Below are 19,879 nucleotides of genomic sequence, written 5' to 3'. Positions count from 1 at the left end.
AGGGAGGTGATCTGTGTCAGGCATGGGCCACTGTGTTTCACCTGCCTCACCTTATTTGCATTCTACACAGCAGCTCCTGGAGGTAGTGATATTATTCCCATTTTCAAGAACAGGAAACTGGAACTAAGAGTTTTAAATTGCTTGCCCAAGGGCACTCAGCTTGGACAGAATTCCAATGGAGATCTGCCAGTGTGTCCCCTAAGTCCCTGCTCTTTTTTCTTTGCTGTCCTGTTGGTTGGAAAAGGTTGTGTGAACACACTGTCCAAAAACGATAAACATTACCCTGACTGACCCTCTCAAATAACTCTGTGACACAGCCCTGTCATTTATGAAACACAAAAACAAAAAGTAAAACAAGGAAAACAAAGAAAAGGCTCTGCTGCTTCAAAAAAAAAAAAAAAAAAAAACGAGGGAAGGATTTAACAGTGGTGATGGGCAATACATAAAAATAACATAAGAAGGAAAAAATGAAGACACTTCTCTGAAGGGAAAAAGGTGACTGATTTGATGGACGCATGGGAAGGGATGCAGATAATTCTATAGATCAGATGCTCACATCTGGGCAAAAGTGGAGGTCCCTGGAGTGCAGAACTAATTAGATACTTAAACATCTTTTTCTTTTCTTCTTATCTATATTTTTCATGTATTTACCTATGGATTCAAGTTCCATATACAGGTAAAACACGACCTGATCCAATAGCTAATCCCACATTGCTGTCTCCATTGTCAATAAGAATGGTCTCCAGTCATGCATAAGAGAGGACACCTGGAGAGTGCTGGAACCCGGATAAAGCCAGAAGTTAGTGCTGACAAGCATTCCTCTCCTGGTTCTGTTCCTTGACTCACAGTGTAACTGCTGTGCCCTGCTACTTAGCTGCAATTATGCCATAGGGGAGCAGAGATAATAACAGAAAGGCTGTTTATAAATCATTCTGGGCTGCTCAGATCAGGATAAAGAAGACAAGTGCTCCACACTGGAAAATGGAGGAAAAACTGTTCTTGGCATCAGTTCTGCAAGATCACTTTGGAAGTGAAACTAAGAAAGAGCTACTGTTCTAGGACCCCATTTTTCTACCCAGAAATATGGCAACTGGGGGAATGATCCTAACAGGTTCTTTACCTTGGATTTCTAGGAGCCAGTATTGTGGTGTGGTAAGGAGGCAAGATTTTGAAAATTAAATGATGCAAGCTCAGTGGCCTGCAGAGTTCAGGCGAGTGGGGTGTGCTGAGGAGAGGGGATATGCCTGGCCAAAGAGCAGAGTGCTTTGCTCCAGTCCAAGGTTGCGTAGTGGGATGGAGGGCCTGATGGTTTCAAAGCTTCTCATTTCTTTAAAGAGTTCCAAGAAGTATTCTGTTTTTTAACATGAACTCTCCTGATATTTAAATGTTGGCAACTAATTAAAGGAGATAACTAATAAAGGCCAAAGAGAGGCTGTTTATGGACTAATATGGTCTGTGGAACACGAGTATTGGAACCTCTGATGAAGAGGAAAGATAACTGGATTCCTGGGAACTAGATTCCAGTGCTGGTTTTGTCCCCAACTTGGGTGACTTCAGGCAAGTAACTTCCCTTCCTTGGACCTTAGATTTCCCATCCTCAAATTAGGGCATAGAACCGGAAATCTTTGAGAGCCCTCCCCAGCTTCAGGCCTCATGATTTTATGAGAACAAAACAGCACAGCTCTATAATTTCAGAACCCTTTGAAATGAGAAAAATACGAAAAAGGAGTCTTTGGCAATCTCGAGCATTGCCAAGAATACGGAGTAACTAGAACTCTGGTGGGTCACTGATGGGGCTGTGAATTGGACAATATTTTGGAGAAGAGTCAGGCAGTATTCAGCACAGTCAAAGACACACATATGTGTAGTCACAGCAGTTCCATTTGCAGGTATGTTCCCCAGACTAGGGATTCCCAACCAGTGTGCTGAGAGGCACTAACTCCTTTGCGGGTTGGGGAAGCAGGATGAGGTTATGGCAGCGATCTGAGCAATCTGTGGTCTCTGGCCAAGAGCAGCTTCATTCTGTCTTCCAAATCCTATATATGAATCCCTATATCATCACCTAATGGGATAGTCCACACATGGTGTCTCATCAGGGCACAGACTCTAGAAATGCTTGGCTCCAGTCTGTGGGTACCCAGACCCCCAACCAACAAACAACACTCTAAGTTTTCCCTGGCTGAAAGAGGTAATCTAGCCATGTGAAGAACTTATTTTCCTCCCAAAGCTGGCCTTCTAAAAATTATATGAACATTCAATTTCTGTTTAGAACCACAACGGTGGATAAACGTGATATGTGTGTGTGTGTGTGTGTGTGTGTGTGTGTCTGTGTGTGACAGACACTAGAGCCACAATATCACCACTGTAGCTTTTCTCATTAAAGAAGCCTGTTCACCACCCTCCACTCCACCACTATGCTCCTCTCCCCACCTTTTCTTCTTTCCACAACTTGGTGTGGAGCTGGGATTTGACTAGAATTTCACAACTGGACCTCTCCTTTGAAACCTGATCCTGTTTTCTTGGGTCTCTGAATTTACACGAGTACTGCAAAGAGACTGAAGACCCCTGAAGCTAGGGTGGAATACATTGCCCAAACTGATTTTGTGGTAGTGCTCCTCCCAAGGCACCACAGTAGGTATCACACTGCTCTCAGGAGGACAGACAGAAAGTGAGGAGGAGGAAGGAGGTAGGAGAAGCAGAGAGAGAGCGAGAGCGAGAGAGAGAGAGAGAGAGAGAGAGAGAGAGAGAGAGAGAGGATGGAGAGGTGGGAGAAAAGGGACTGGGGAGAGAGGGAGAGATGCAGGGCGACGAGAACAGGCTGTGGGAGGGAGGAGAAAAGGAGAGGGGGGAAACAGTGCTTTTCCCTACCTGGGAACAGCTGAGAGTAAAGTGGGGTGTTTCTGCCACAACCAGCTGAAATTTGTGCCATAAAAAGTGATGCTATTTATTTTGGTGTTTGGGGAATGATGGAAAACATCCCATGGCTCTTTACAGTTGTTGTTTATTTTTCTTTTCTTTCCTCCCGTGTTTGCTTTAATGCATTTGCATGTTTGCAGAGTCCTGCTTGTTTTGCTGAATGCCTCTTTAGCTCCCCATGAACAGCTGCTGTGCTTTCCCCACTGGGGCACTCAGGAGGAGGTGCTGCAGCCCTGCAGTCTCAGCCCTCAAGACTCAGCCTGTCCTAGCCTGATCCAAGCTCAGGAACAAGTCAGCCAAAGACCTCAGAGCTGCAGCTCCATCCCCTCACTCGGAGTTCCACTGAATAAATGCTCCAATGGGTCCAGTTGTGAAAATTCCTCTGCTACTCGTGCCTTGCTGTGGTGGGCAGAGCATGGCTTTCAGGGACAGACAAAGCAGGATTTTGCCTCTTACTGCCTGGATGGTCATGACTCACTCACTCTGTTTCTCCGAGCTATACCTCCCAGAAAAGGTGCAATAATAAAACAAGACAATGTTCCTGTCTATTGGGGATCAACAAGTGTTTGTACCTTACTGTCCTCTCTCATCTTTCCCAGCTCTTGGGAATCACAGACTGTTAAAACTGGAAAGAACCACAGAGAATCCATGTGAACCACTATCGTCATTTTAAAGATGGGGAAACTGAGGCCAGAGAAGGGGGTGACTAATCCGAGGTTACATAATTCGTCAGATACAGGTCAGCACTTCCCCGCATTCAGTGTTCCTCCAACAACCAAAGAACTAACAAATACATATTGATCGATATGTTTTAAAGGTAAAATATTTCCTACTATTTACTTAGGGCCCAGGCGCCATTCATCGAGAATTCTAACAAGTCAGTCCAGTCCTCAGTCAACATATGGTTGATCAGGATGGCTGAATAAGAATGGGAAAGTCTTGTGGAAACAATCTGATGAATTTTCATTGACATCATTTCCCCAGGCTCTGAGAATTAACTTATTTTTATAGGGTCTGGAGAACAAGGGATAAAAACATCCTTTTAGAGTGAAATATGACAATGAGTTATATTTAAGACGCTCTTGCCTCCGAAAGATTGTGACAGACTTTGCACAACAGAAGCTAGAGACAGTAGGTGCTAAACAATGTGGATTTTGCAACCACCTTTTGTGTCCTCTGTGGTAACAGGGGCGTGGGAAAGGCTGGTGTCCCCCTCTTTCCTTTTCTTTTCTTTCCCCCCAGGTATGAATCGACTTCCAGAGAGCCTCACTCTTGGGGAGCCTACAAAAATCACAACTCTCTCTCCTTCTGGTTCTCAGTAACAAATCTGAGAGACGCTGTGCAACTCTGCGCAAGTTCTCCCCTTCCTGGGCCCTGTGATTCTACATGGCAACACAGAAGTTTGGACGTGTCTGATGCATGAGATAATCTCTGAAGCTTTTTCCAGCTCTAACTTTCAGAACTCCACACAAAATTCTGTGCAGAGAAACAGCACCATCATCATCAAAAGAAGGTTATAAAAATTCGCTTTTAATATGTTATATTTGCATAATGCCTAACAGTTTGCAGGAACACTTTTATCTACAGCGCAATATTTAACCCTCACCACCACCCTGTGGAGTAGATTTTATCTGTTATTCCAAAATAGAAAACTATGACTCAGAAAACTGAAGTGACTTGACCAAGAACGCACATTTAAGAAGCGGTAATGTGGAGGTTCAAACCCAAGAAGAGTATTCCCAAAGCTTGTATTCTTTTGGGGAAACTCCACTCCCTTATAGCTCCAAACTGGGTGTATTAGCAGATGCCAGCTCAAAAGCACTGAGGGAGTGATGTCACACAGTCGAAAGACAGGCTCTTGACCACTCGTGAGGTCATAGGAGCTAGGCTTGTGGAAGACAGAGGGATTTCACCTATCCCTGATGTACACGGTGAACCAGGGTGATACAAATACCAGTCTCTATCCTCCTTGGTTAGGAGGGTTAAGCCTCCCGCCTGTGCCACCTAGGAAGCAGAATATTCCAGTATTTCAGATATAAGGGAGAGCTAATCCTCTTTTTGTTCCGATGAGGACACTGAGGCTCAGAGAAGGAAACTGATGTTTCCAGGGTCACCCTGCAAGCTATTGCCAATTCTGCCACTGCAAGCCAGGTGAGGAGGTTCTTTTATCACCACACAACCCTGTTTCCCTCAATTGCCCCAGGAATTTAGAGATGCATGGGCCTCTCAAGCCCAAAGGCAGAGCCGGCCAGAGGCCAGAGGATGGATGGAGACAGGGAAAATGCACAGACCTTTTACAGCCGCACAAATGGCTACCCAGCTTCAAAATCACACTGTCTCCACTTGGCTACAAATGGCCTGGGACAAGTAGGCTGTGGGTCCCTTACCTCTGCTCGGCAGGGCTGTAGGTCTCCCCTCTCTTGCAGCTGCTCAGGGTGACGGGGTCAAAATTGTCGAAGGAGCGGAGGGCCACCCCCGAGATGGCAACCAGGGGTGAACTGAAGCTCACATGTACCGCCTGGCTGTGGTAGAAGGGCTGGCTGAGGTCATGGACCACAGGGATAATCAGGGGATTGTTCCTGCAGCTCAGGACATGGAGGCCTGTCAAGGGAGACAGAGGGGCCAAGGGGCCAGGCTCATTACTCAAGGTCAATCACATCCTCCCCAACAGGCCCTTCCCAAAGCCCCCAGACCCTTTCATGTCACCGCACAAAAGCACCACTGGGCGGCCGGTGAAGATTCTGAGTCTGATAGAAAGTTTGTCTGCTTTTTTTTTTGTTTCCAAATCTTTCCAATCCCCCTGCCTCCCTGCTCCCTAAGCTTCCCCTTCACCTACTGCCCAAAGTCCCTCTCCCTCCCCCAGATGGCCACCCCTCAGCCAAACAACCCAGGCTCTCGCCTCCTTCCCACATTGCTGTAGGGCTCGTTGGTCTGAGTTGCTGGGTTTCAGGCTGCCTGCCTGGTCAGTTGGAAAAGTGACAGAAATAATTCATAGCAACAGGCACTTCCCAGGATAAAAAGCCCACTCTCCTAAGTCATCTGTGAACCTGAAAGCAGCCCTGAGGGGGGAAGGGCCTCTTGCTTAGTCTGCAGAGGAGGCTGAGAATCGTGGGCAGGGGCGGCTTTCCATAGGAGCACGGCCCAGGCATGACTCAAACTCTTAAGGAGAATCCAAGCTTGCCTCACTCAAGAGTCCTCAGTTTTTTCTAATGCAGGCAGCAGGTTCCTATTCTCCAAGAAGGAAGAGGGAGGGCCAGGGAGAAAAGATACACCAAGGGACAAAAGGAAAGGAAGGCCGTGGCAGGATGGAGTTGGCAAAACGGAAGCTGGCATCAGTGCTGCATGGACCTGAGTTTAAATGCTGATGTAACCCCTTCCTAATAATGGTACTCCAGACAGCCCCTAAAACTCAGTTTTCACATCCAGAAAATGGCATAAACCTAACTGGGTCCTGGCCGGCTTGCTATGTAAGGAGAAGTCTTCCTTGCTATGTAAGGAAGCCTGAAGCAGATGCCCTTCTCACTTGCAGAGGTGAAGATGCCTCAGAATGCTGGGATGCTGTGAACTGGGAAAGATGGTGATGGGGCGGGGGGTGAAGGGAAAAAACAGAAGAGCCTCAGGCATCAGTAGCAGGATCCAAAGAAGGTCTGTGGAACCAGACTTTTCCCCACTCTGCTGAAAAACCTCTCCTCAGAGTCCTGGGTCATGCCATGAGAACAACAAAAATATTTGTTTCTCACTTAGGGAAATTTCCTAGGAATCCTGCTAAGTCCAGAGGGATGTCCTTTCTCTTCCTCATTCATACGTTTCCCTTGCCTTTAAGACTAACTCAGTAAATAAACATAACAACAAAACAAGAAAACCTTCCCTGTTCCCTTGGCTTTTTTCTGACCCTGAAATGACCGCTTGCCTGCTTGCTTCATACAAGTCTTTGAAAAGCATTCTCTGCAGGATGGTGTGGACACAGCTTTAAAGTCCAGGCTTCAGTATTGGTCAAGAATTCAAATGCTTGGAGTAGCCAGACTGCCCAGAGCTCTCCAGGGTAGATTGGAAATGGGCAGGTGTCATAGGAAATTCTTAGCGACAATAGGAATGTCTTAGGGTCTGATTTTGTGCTAGGCATGGTTATAACCGCGTCAAATAATAGCGCACTCCAACTCTAAGGTGGGTATCATTGTCCTTGCTGTATAGATGAAGCAAACGAGGCTCTAAGTGACATGCTGTGAGGACAGGAAGCTTGCTCACCTTCTCAAGGTGACAGAGTGGTGGGACAGGATTCAAACCTCAGCCATCAGCTCTGGATTCAGGCCGTATCCTCTGAACCACGGTGCATGTGGGTATGCAAAGGGGTGGTACCAGTGACAAGTCCAGCCCTTGTTCTCCCCCTTGGCCCTGCACTCAGGCACTTGGTAGAACCTGACTGACGCCTCAACTGCCTCCTTACTCCTACAACGTTTCTATTCCTATTCCCACTGGGAACTTCTCCACAGGTTGTAACTGGTGATACAGTCCCCACTTGGGGTGGAGGGTTGTGAACACTCCAGGTTATAGAGTAAGAAGCAATAGGCTATGACACTGACAACCTAACTTGTAATTCCTGACCTACCGTGTGACCTGGGGTCTCTCAGTGCCTCTCTCTGGGTGTCAGGTGCTGACATGTACAAGGGGGAAATGGCTTTTACACAGTCTCTCTCCTTTTCAGGGTCTTTGGGGATTGATACGGGATGCCTGAGGTTAAAGGTGGCTGGCAGAAGGGAGTGCTTGGCCATTGGCCCCTTATCCCTGTCTCTGCCAGATCTAGATTTCTCTGGATATATAGCCACATCTTGATTTGAGGGCAACCTGGAGGCCAAATAGAAAAGAGGCAAGAAAAAGGATAAAGGAAGGAAGGGCTCATTCTAAGCTGATCATCACAACTAGTTATGGGGCAGAGGTGGAAGCAAGTACCGAGAGCAAGCCAAACCCAAGAGGCCGTGCTTACCTAGATCGTGGCTCTGATCTTTGGTATCAAGCAGCTGCACACTGATGGTCTCCTGCCTTTGGTCCCCATAATATGTCCCATCTGTCACCAGGTGGACAATGACAGCCGCGGCAACCATAGGCTGAGAAAAATATGCCTGAAATTGAGAAGACATAGGAGGGTCAGATGTGCCCTTAGTCACGTGGTGCGGAGGCAGCCACATTGGAACGCATTTGTGGAGAAACTGCATTTTTAAGAACTGGGCTACTACTTGTCAGGGGTCCAAGACTGGAAGGAAGAGGCAATGAAACCGAACAGTGAAGAGCACAGGCTTTGAGATTAGAAACCCAATTTCAGTCTTTGCTCTGCTCCTACTTAGCTGTGTGATATTGAGTGAATGGCTGGGCCACTCTGGGTCTAAGTTCCATCATTTCTAAATGCTGGATTAAAAAACAAACAAACAAAAAACCAGGCCAGGCGCAGTGGCTCAAGCCTATAATCCCAGCACTTTGAGAGGCCTAGGCAGGCAGATCACGAGGTCAGGAGATCGAGACCATCCTGGCTAACATGGCGAAACCCCATCTCTACTAAAAATATAAAAAATTAGCTAGGCATGGTGGCACATGCCTGTAGTCCCAGCTACTTGGGAAGCTGAGGCAGGAAAATCACTTGAACCCAGGAGGTGGAGGTTGCAGTGAGCCAAGATCATGCCACTGCACTCCAGCAAAAGAAAAAAAGAAAAAATATTTTTAAAAAAAAAAAAAAAAAAAAAAAAAAAAAAAAGAACAGGTATATCACAGGATTGCTGTGAGTTTCCAGTAAGATAATGAGAGCAAAGTGTGTAGCAAAGGTCCTGGTGCACACTAAAACCCCCCAAAAATGGTATGCATGATTATCTGTCACTTCTCCATGTCAATCTCTGCACCCAGCATTGAGGAGAGAAAGCTAAATAAGAAATGGCCTTTGCATTTTGGGGAGTTCAAAGTAGGTCAGTGACACGTAAACCAAAATGCAATAATATCCACAATCCTTAGCCAGAAAGAAAGACCGCAGACAGCTCTGTAATACCACGTGACAAGTGCCACCCAACAAGCGACCTCACGTGCGCAGGACAAGAAGGAAGATAATGGTCACGTCTTCCTCTGGCGATCAGTAAAGTGTTCAAAAAGGAACAGATCATTTTAAAGGATCTTGAACAATGAATAGGAGGTTCCAGGCAAACAAGATACATCCAAACTCTTTGCTAAAACAAGAGCTCAGTGGGGGCATTCCATGAGCAATTAGGATTCCATTTCAGGAAGCATCACACTGCTAAGTGTTTTGTTTCCTGTTCGTACAATTAACACCCTCAGCAGGTAGACAACCCATCTTCAGAAAGGGTCATGGGAGTCAGTGTTTTCTGTGGCTCGCTGCCTGAGATTCCAAAGCTCTCAGAGCTTCAGCTTACCTGGAGCCAAAAAATGTTGGGAGCCAGTTGGGAATACAGGTAGCTGATGGTGCAAGGGTACCAGGCATGCTGGGAAATGCCTTCACTGAGATCTATTACCTTGGTTCGACACACCTGGAAGAAGATAGACAAAACAAATCATGTTTTAGAGAGTATCAGAAGTGCAACTTGATTCAATTGTACAAACCTGTATTGTTCACCTATTTTGCTCTTGGCACTACAGGGAAAAACAAGGAGGAAAAGACCAGAATCTGGTTCCGAAGCTCACATTCTAATGTAGAAGAAGTAATCCTCAGTGCTGTTAAGGGTATAATAGATAACATAGTTTGATGGTAGAGATGACAGAGATATTCTCACAGAGACACATCCTGGAGGAGTTGATACTTCAGTTGGGCCTGGAAGAGTAGCACAGTGATAGGAGGAAGGACATTGCAGGCAGAGGGAACAGAAGTCAGGCTCAGAGGAAAGCAGAAACCCAGAATGCTGAGGTTGTGATAAAATGCCTGTTACTACTAAGACTTAGGGACAGTGGCAGAAAAGGTGGGTGGAGGAATTAGATCTCATAGAATCTTGAATGTCAAGCAGACGATTTTAGATCAAATCTGTAAATTGTGCTCCGAGTGATATTACAACAGAGAAAAGACTGTGAAAACATTAGCATTTGCTTCCCCATCAACAAAGAAAATCAGTTCCAAAACTTTATACACACACACACACACACACACACACACACTCCTACACACACACATATAAATTCATTCTCAACGATAGATAATACCAAATAGTATTAAAAGAAAGAGGAAACATATATAGAGAAGCAGAATTCTTCAAACTGAGGAGTTTCTTGCATATTCAAATGTCATTTCATTTATTGGTTCATTCATTTGAACGGTATTTATTGGGTAACTATGGCTTGTCAAACACTCTGGGACAAAATGGTAGAAAAGACATGCTGAAGAGCTTAGAGCAGGCAATTTGTGCAGACATTAGTCCAGTAATTACAAATGCATATATAAACACAAACAGTGCAATAAAGGAATACAAACAGCTGAGCAGTCCTTGAAATTCGTGAGACCTTTGGTAGAAGAGCATCCCAAATTAGTACTTCTCCTCTTCTCTCTAATGTGGCTCCTCTCAAAACCTCCCAGTGAATTTGGGCCTGTCATTTCATATCTTCTCAGTGCATTCTACTCATCTGAAAAGTACGGCTGACCTGGAGAGCTCTGAGACTCTCATATGCTATTGAAAAAAAGTGATACATCCTCCACAAGATTAAACAAACATAAACACCTAAAACAAGCAAAAACAAAAGAAAAAATGGATATACAAGGATTAAGAATATCCATTTCTGCAATAAGTATAGTAGGAAAAGATTGGAAATAGTCTCTATGTTCTCCTGTTGGAGGAGTAATGTATAAAATAGAAAATAGTCACATGATGGAATTCTATGTGGCAAAGGAACAGTAAGAAAAAATGAACTGTATTCATATACAAGGATGATATAAAAATATTTTAACGCTTGGCTCAGTATGGTCCCTAGCCAAATGAAAAGGAAGCCCTAATGGTGGGTTCATAGACATCAACATGGAGCGATCGCAAAGCGTAACACTGAGTGGAAAAAAAGAAACAAGGTGCAAAGGGTTAAGTACATTATGATGTCATTTACAAAAATAACACAAAGCAGAACTATATATTGCCCAGCAGTTCATGCGAATTAAAAATAGAGTAGAGAAGCATACATCAAATTCAGGGTGGTAGTTGCCTCTGTGTATCAAGGAAGCGGAATGACACTGTGAGTCAGGATTAAAAAAAGGGACCTCAGTCTTATTTGTGGTGTGTTATTTTTCTTACAGAAAAAGACATGAAGCAAATATGACAAAACATAGAGTTGTTAATTGCAGGTAGTGCATACACCTGTTATACATAGGTGTTTTTGATTTATAACATCCTATGCAATTTTATGAATTTTTTTTAAAATCCAAATTATTAGCTTAGAAAGCCATTGAAAATAGATATAAAGCCATCAACATCAGTTTTCCTAACAACGTGTTCAGAACAGTGGGATCCAATGAACTGGACCAGTTCTGAATTTTCTATGACAGACCATCCTTCTTATTCCTGACATCATCTTGCTGAGAACTCCACCTATATTCTATGCAATATTCCATCATGGAAATCGCATCTATAAATTTGTGCAAATTCAAATGCCTCTCTTTCCATTACTTCTTGCAATAGTTCTGGCTTCAAGGAGCTCTCGGAAAATGTCAAATTTCAATTCTCTTTAAAATAATGAGACACGAATCAAAGCATGTGGTTACATTGTGATCAGCAGTTGCAAGCATTAATACTTTTATTTTTAAATAAACCTTTCGTTGAAGTAATGTCATATAGTAAAGTTGCAAAGATAATACAGATTATTTTATATACCCTTCACTCGGTCTCTCTTCCTGTTAACATCTTCATCAATTCATTCTGGAAACCTCCAACAGAGGAAGACAAGAAGCTTTGGAAAATTGCATAATGTCACTCAGGAAGTTGTACAGTGGCAAGCTGGCTTTGGATTAAGGAAACCTGGTTCTAGTCCATGCTTGCTCAAAATGTGGTATGCAATTGTGAACAAGTTATCTTGCCTTTTGGCCCTTAGTTTACCTTGCAAATCTGAATGTTGGGTTAGACAACAAGTTTTCATGTTTTCCATGGATTCTTGGGATTCCACGGAGAAGCTGGCCTTTGGTTCACGATGTAGAGAAGACCTGCTTAGTTTCCACTCTACTATTTCAAACAGAGCATCTCTACTCACCTGTTTTACCTATCAAGCTGCCTTTTTATAATATTTCATTTAAGAAAAGAGTTTCATTGCTTTGAAAACATCAGAAAGTATTGAAATGTGTTAGCTGCCAAAGTTCCCCTCACCCCGGCCCTAGGAACTGATGGGTTCTGAGAGCACAGTATTAATTATCTGAATATCATTGGTAAGTTTTTGAGAATAAACATGCCATGAATCAACCATCCCATTGCTAGGAATTAAGGAATGACTCCAGTTATTCAAATCTCTAGGAGCCTCACACTTAAATGTGCTGGAAGACCTTTTTAAGTTTATTTATTTTTCTCAAAAACAACTGGGACCGAGTTTAGGCAGATCTGCCAGTGGATTCTGTTACATTTTACAACAGTGCAAGACTTTGCATAAACTATCTATGGAATTTGAAATCCAGGCCAGCAATTCGACATGTATCATTTTGGAATTCTTTCCCCTTGTGTTCTTAGCTGCCTGTCTCCCAGCAGAGCTTGGTGAAGGACATCTTTGAAGGCTGGATTGGGGGTCTTATGTCTGCATCTGAAGTATTTATGGCTAGAGGAGTCTCTGACATAAGCAAAGCCCTCTTATTGCTTAAATACCATTTCCTCCTAGCTTGTCAGTTCTATTAGCACTAGACAGGGTTTTAGAGGAACATACTATTATTTTATTCTTCTGTTTTCCTATTTTGTTTTGCGTTTGTTTCAAGTTGGCTGCAATCCTGACCAAGGACAGTCAAAGCAGATCAGAAAAGAATGAACAAATCCAGCTGAACCTTTGCCCAAAGCCCTAGTTGATCTGAAAATCATCTATGTTCCTGGGGAAGTAGAGGGAGGCTAGAGAGGAAGAGAGAGGCAAATCCTTACAAGCCTCCTGCTTTCATAGACATTGTGTGAATCTGCTCATTTGGCAGCCTAAATGGCATGTGGCATGCCAGGCTTCAGAGAACTGAAAACAAAGGAGCCTTGCCCATCACACATGTTGGTCACTAAGGATACAAGTATGAACCCCAAGGTAACTGATTTTATGGGGATGCTCTGTTTTCATTGACCTGCATGGTTTTTTTTTTCTGCCTTCCAAAAAGGCAAATCTAACTCCATAAAGCATTGCTGAGCAATATGGACTTTACTGAAACGTTTTGGAAGTAGATATGCAGGACAGTTCCATCACACATTCCAGGGGCCTCTTTAGCTCTCCCTGCCACCACTCTAAAGCTCCGCTTCACTCATCATCTCCCCTCCTCCAGTTCCTTCAGTGACACTGGCTCCAGTGACATTCCCAATCTTTCTCAACCTTTTCCCCCTTCCCACTCTGCACATTTCTTTCACCCCATGCAGAGCCATACTGTTTTCCCTTCTATCCCCGACTCTTGCATCACAAATCCTTCCAGTGATGCTGAGGTTCTTCCCAGCCTTCCAGCCCAACAGATGAACACTTCCATTTCCCCTTTCTGCCACGCTGGTATGAACAAGACCTGCTGCCTCCTTTCACATTGCTCCCTGTATTGTGGAACACATCAAGAGTGCTCTAGAAACACTGGCAGCCTCTAGCCTTTGGGTTTCCCTAGGGAAACTAAAAAGGAGATAAGGACAGATTCCATGGAGCTGAAATCTGTTTTTCCCTTCTGTCCAGTCCCATGTATATTACAGTATTATTCATGATAGACAAGATGTGCTAACAACCTACATGCCCATCAACAGAAGAATAGATAAAGAAAATGGAATATTATTTGGTCTTAAAAAAGGAAATTCTGCAATCTGCAATAAGAGGAATTGACTTTGAGAACATTATACTAAGTTAAATAAGCCAGTCATGGAAAACAAATACTGCATTAGCTCACTTAATATGAAGTATCTAAAATAATCAAATTCATAGAATCAAAGATGAAATGAATGGTGGTTGCTAGGGGATGGGGGGAAGGAAAAGGGATCAGTTACTAATCAACAGGCATAAGGTTTCAGTTAAGCAGGACAAGTAAGTTCTAGAATTGTGCTGTAAAACATTGGTCCTATAGTGAACAATACTGTACCATACACTTAAAAAATTGTTAAGAGGGTAGATCTCATGGTGTGCTCTTTCCACAATAAAAAATAAACAATTTTTACTTTTAATGACTAAAATGTTCACATCAAATGCTGATCCACTAGCTTGAAAGTATTCCTGGAGGAACTGAAAGACAAGTGACCCTTTTCCCACTTGACCTTAAAGGGGGTCTGCCATTTTAGCAGAATCCCTTAGACTCTGTATTATCTGTGGAGATGATCTGTGTTTCCTTCAAACACCATCCATGGACAGTAGAAGATCTGATTAATTCCAGCTCTGTCTCCAATTAACTGGACATTTCTCTGACTCTCGGATTCCTCCTCCGCAATTGTACTGAATGGTTGCACTGAATGACCTTTAAGGGCCCCAGGAGCTTAAGGACACCCACAGTCATAATATCCACCAAGGGTTTCATAGTCACAATATCATTTAACCCTGATAGTCCATGAGATTAGAGATACTACATTTTCTCTGGTGAGAAAATGAGGCCCAGAGGTTTTGAAAGATCCTTTCAAGGTCCTGCATCCAGTTGTACATCACAACTAGGAGTTGACTGATCTCTAAAATTCCATGTTCTGTGTACTCAATTACAAAGCAACACAATTGCTACTTGGACTTGACTGAAACCTCTGCTTCCTCTGGTGGAGAAAGGGCACCAATGACCAGTCTTTTCGCCTCTGGTCCTGCCACATTCATTCATAAAAATGGTCCCCATAACTAACTTTCCAAAGGGGAAAAACCAACCATATCACCCTGCTACTACTTATCCACCCACCATGCTGTCCAGGATCCACAGGATGGGACCTTCCCTTGACACAGCAAGGCTGACACAGCTTACAAAGGCTTTTGGAAGCTGGTTTCCGCTGCTTCCACCAATTTCACTGCTCTCTGTGCTCTCTTCCCTGGTATCTATACAGTGGTGCTTCCTTCATGCCAGACAACTCTTTCTCCCACATGTTGTAGACTCCCCCTCCATGATGCTGTTGCCCAGAAAACCCACCCCCACCACCCTTGCACTGCCCATTTTGTGAAATACTACACACACTTCAAAGCCACTACTGAATATCATCCCTCCTCTGAAAGCCTTTACTCACTCCCCAGGCAGAATTAATTGCCCTTTCTTATGTGTCCGTATAGTTCCTTATTTATACCTCAGTTATAGCACTTGTCAAGTTAGATTATAGTTGTTTAGAGTCCAGTCTTATCTCTTTAAACTCTGAAGATTTCCAAGGCGAGAAGCATGTTTTATTTATCCTCAAATAAATCCCAGCAGATTTCCCAGCACACGGGAAATAGTAGGTCCCCAGCAAGCAACAGCAGCAGTAGCAGCAAGAGCAGCATGTATTGGTTGCCTGCTCTATGCTGAGCACCGTTTTAAGGACTCTGCATGTACTAAATCATGGAGTGCTCACAATAACTGTGAGGTGGATATCAAAATTATATGCATTTTACAAATGACAGAATTAAGGCCCTGTAATTTGCCTAGGATCACACGACTAGTTAGTGGTAGAACCAAAATTCAAATCCAGGCACAAATTTAGCCCACTTTCTTAACCATAGATGTTAACTTCAAGGGAGCCTGCCTACATATCTCTCAGGGCTGTGATGAGATTTTCTAACAAGAAAATAGATATATTTGCACTAGCAGGGTCTTAATCCCAGCCACATGGAAGATGGACTTTGGGCTTCTCCTTGTTGTCTTCCCCTGGGGCTCCTGAAATAGAAGCTCCTTCAGCAGACCAAAACAGGCCTTTTCAGGTCTGCCCCGGAGTGGAGTCATATGGTAGAAAAAGCCTGCAATTGACAGGCAAGCGACCTGCCTCCTAGAACTGACTCAATTGCTCACTTTTTTGACCTTTGCTCTTCCCGTTTATGGAAACACAGAGTAAGATGAATCTATCTCCAAAGGGCTTTTCAGCTCTGACATTCTACCAGCTTTTGATTTCCAGCTTCTCAGGTGAATGCTGCAGAAAACAATGTCGACTCTAAAATTAAGTGTAAACAAACAAAGAAACAAACAAAACCACACCCTGGACCAGATGAACATCCTGTTGACTTCTGAGACTGATGGGTCCTTTTCTCTGAAGCTGAAGGCTGATTTCCAAGACAACTTTTTGGACAAAGACAATCAGAAGAGTAACACAGAAGTTTACTGCAGCCTTTCCGGCAATGTGTTTTCTTTCTCTTTTTCTTTCCTTTTTTTTTTTCTTTTTCTTTTTGTGTCTGCAATTGCATGCTGCAAAATAGCTGGGGAAGTCCTTCACCCAGAGCTTTGGGATCATTGGATGTTTGAGCTGGGAGGGACCTCAGAAATTCTTATTCCAATTCTCACATTAGATGGAGAAACACAGCTGGGTGGAGGGAGAAGAGACTGGCTTGAAGATGTACAGTAAACTCCTCTGTGATGGGTCAGGATGTCTGGTGGTGACTAGGGGTCCCAGGTCTGCAGAAACAGAGGGCTCTGTGGCTCCAGGACCTGGGGACTCTTGTCCACTCAGTGCACTGCCAGCCATTACATCCAGCACCTGCCTCCAAATCCCTCTCCTTTGCAGAAGACTGCTTTTAATTAGAAGAGTTAACGATGTCTTGCTTTCAAAGGGTTTTTTAAAATCCAGTTTATCTTCCACCCACACACGATGTACACAAAGGCAGGGAGATGGAGGAAGAAGAGGGGGAGCAGGGGCTCTGGTATTGTCCTACACAGGGGACACACCATGAGGTTTCTATTGAATTTTGATTTTACAGATTTACATGCCCTTTTGTCAATCATGGGAAGGAGGAAGTGCTCATCAAAGCTCTAGCCCAACCTCTCCAATTTCCTTTTTCCACCCAAAGGACCTGCGAATGAGCCTTATAGAAGAAAACGGAAGAAAAGGAATGGGGAGGAGGAGTGTGCGGATGTATACTGGACAATAACACAATAACCATACCCATAAATGCACAAGTGTGCAACACACACACACACACACACACACACACATACAGAGCCAGGAAGTGTTTCCCAATATTTCTCTTTAGGCCACATTTTAATCTCAGGCTCGCAGTTCCAATGCCAGATTATTTCCCAAGAATTGCAAGGGTGCAAGAAGGGCAGAAGTTGGTTTCCTGATAGAAACCGCCAAGATCCTGAAGGGTCCTGAGGACTGCAGGAGGGAAAGCCTGCTGGGAGACAGCCTATAAGACTACAGCTGTAAAGGACTTCAGGGAACCTGGACACAGAATGGCCCAGGTGAAATAAAACCTCCTCCATAAACCCGGCTTCGCTGTTTTTATCATACGGTGTTGCCCCCTCCTCAGTGCTCCCCTGGGAAGGGGCACCAACTCTTAAAGATGGTCTGCCAGAATGGGTGCTGCCTGTGTATTATCTCATTTTACCTTACTAATAATCTTGTGAAATCGGCAGCATTATCCCCAGTTGAGATATAAGGACTCTAAGGTTTGGGTAGGCATTGGTCAGCCTACCACGGCTTGGCAGTCAAACCCATGCTCATCTGACTCAGTCTGTTCTCTTCTTATTCCACGGCTTGACCTCCCAATAACTCCTGGTGGATACCTTTGGTGTAATACACTTGCAGTGTGGTTTCTTGTTTGTCCATCTGAATCTCCGTGTATGAGTTTCAAAGACAGTGCCTATGCCTGACTTCTCTCTCCTTTTCATCGGTGTCTAATGCCGGTTACTGGTCAGGGCTCACCAAATGTCCCCTATCCTAAACTCATGTGACTTTTCCAAGGTTGTATATCCAGTTCACTGGTGACGCATTTGATCTAGAAGTCCACGTCTACAGGGCCTAGACCAACGTTTAGGGATAATAATAATCATGCAGGGCAGGAAAGGGACCAGGAGAACCCGGGCTCATTCCCATGTGACATCAGTGCTACCATTCTCTCATCCATTGCACAGGACAGGCACCATTAATTAAATAGCGCATCCCTGAATGTAGGTCTCTAAATCCATCTCAACAAAACACTATGGGGAGTAACTTATGATTGCTCAGAACTGGCCTAGAAGATGAATCCTATTTGCAATTCTTGAACTTGGTCATTAGCTCATTGAGGGAAAGAATGAGCTCTTCCCTTTTCTATCTTCAGTATTAAGAACAGAGGAAGGTTCAGTTTAGATACTAAGCAAATATTTGTTGAATAAAAGAATGCATAACAACAATAACATGTTTCAATGCATATAATGAACAAACATGACTCACCTCTTCCAAGTTCAGGTTCAGGGCCTCTCCCACTACCTGCAGAGTACTATAGACCTCTCCCACCTGGGATCTTCTCTTCATTCCTACTCCCATCCCTGCTTCCCTCTTATGCCTCTAATTCCAAACTGACCCAATTAACACAGAAAACTTTAAGGGAAACCGAGGGTTAACAGATACACAACACAATACACAGGCGCACGCGCACACACACGCACACACACATCCAATTCCCTTCTCCAACCTTTTTACACACTTAATAGCAATGGCAGAAAAAGAGGTGGGAGCCAGGCTTTCTTTTACCGACCATTAGAAACAATTATCACTTTCCCCGGCCTCCAGAGAAGCTTTCCCCTGTGATGCCTGCCTTAAAGAGATAGAGGGGAAGGTGAGGGGTGGTTTGCCTTTCTTTCAATATGAGGATTTATTATTTGGCATAGACAGACAATCAAGAAAAGAAGTATTTCCTGTGTGCAGGACCAGAGTGTGAAGCAAAGAGATGGCTTCTTTTTCCCTCCCAGAGTTCTAGAAATAATAGCAGATCTTAGGGCCTCCATCCAGGAGACACTTTCTGATAAGGACATTGGATACCCGCCAGCCTTGGGGCTCAGCTCTGGGCTGATTAGCACCTCACTGCTCCAGGGATCTGTCCCTAACACATTAGGCATTTCACACTCCTTAGCGGTCTAATACCCTCAGGCCTGCACCTCTCCACAAGTCTGAAATCCTGGGATTTAGGGTACAAATCCCTGGCCAGACCAAATGATCATGGAGGAAAAGCTAGGCTTTCAACAGGAAGGGAATACAGAAATCATACAAGACAACATTGCCCGCCAGCATACTAACATTTTTACAGGCAGGGAGACTAAATTTCTTAGAGATGATATGGTTCAGAATCATAGAACTGATTCTTAGAGACTACTCATTAAATTGCTTAATTTCACAGATGCAGGTTCAGAATTTCTGGGGGACAACAGATGGATGTCTCAACCTTCTAAGGGAAAAGCTTATGTTAGAGACCTAAGAGAGCATTCATGAAAGTGGTAAAGGTAACATATCTTCTTTGCTATCATTTACTGTCCAGCACCTATGTTCCAAGCATAGAAGCCCCACATTTTTGGGAAGCCAGTATTACTATCCTCCTCCTTGTCTGCCTTATAAACAGCCTGGGTCCAGAGGTAATAAATAAGGCACCAAGTCCACACCTGTGAAGATGCTAACACAGACTTCAGCATCCACCAGGAGTTGAAACGGATTTAGAGGCCTACATTCAGGGTTGCACTATGTAATTAATGGTGTCTGTTCTGTGCAATGGATGAGAGAATGGTAGCACTGATGTCACATGGGAATGAGCCCCACCAACAAGAGTGGATGCTGAAGTCTGTGTTACTTCAGGTCTGTCTCCTATTCCCAGAGGATTCTACAGATGAGAAAACTGAGACCCGCACAGTGTAAATGCTGATTTTTTTTTTTTTTTTTTTTTTTTTTTTTTTTTTTTTTTTTTTTTTTTTTTTTTT

The 19,879-nt window shown here is 44.0% G+C and overlaps 1 protein-coding gene across 1 annotated transcript in view; it reads right to left on the bottom strand.

Moving 5' to 3' along the window:
- PAPPA (pappalysin 1) overlaps positions 1 to 19,879 on the bottom strand; it is a 255,350-nt gene that overhangs the window by 60,840 nt on the left and 174,631 nt on the right. Inside the window, exons 11-13 of the mRNA XM_017504315.2 lie at positions 9,324 to 9,437; positions 7,898 to 8,033; positions 5,304 to 5,517 (exon numbers count right to left, since the gene is read on the bottom strand). Coding sequence (XP_017359804.1) covers positions 5,304 to 5,517; positions 7,898 to 8,033; positions 9,324 to 9,437 — 464 coding nt within the window. The remainder of the gene's footprint in view (positions 1 to 5,303; positions 5,518 to 7,897; positions 8,034 to 9,323; positions 9,438 to 19,879) is intronic.

Source organism: Cebus imitator, unplaced genomic scaffold, assembly GCF_001604975.1.
Source record: "Cebus imitator isolate Cc_AM_T3 unplaced genomic scaffold, Cebus_imitator-1.0 Scaffold320, whole genome shotgun sequence".
Taxonomy (NCBI): Eukaryota; Metazoa; Chordata; class Mammalia; order Primates; family Cebidae; genus Cebus; species Cebus imitator.
This window is presented reverse-complemented; position numbering and strand designations above follow the sequence as displayed.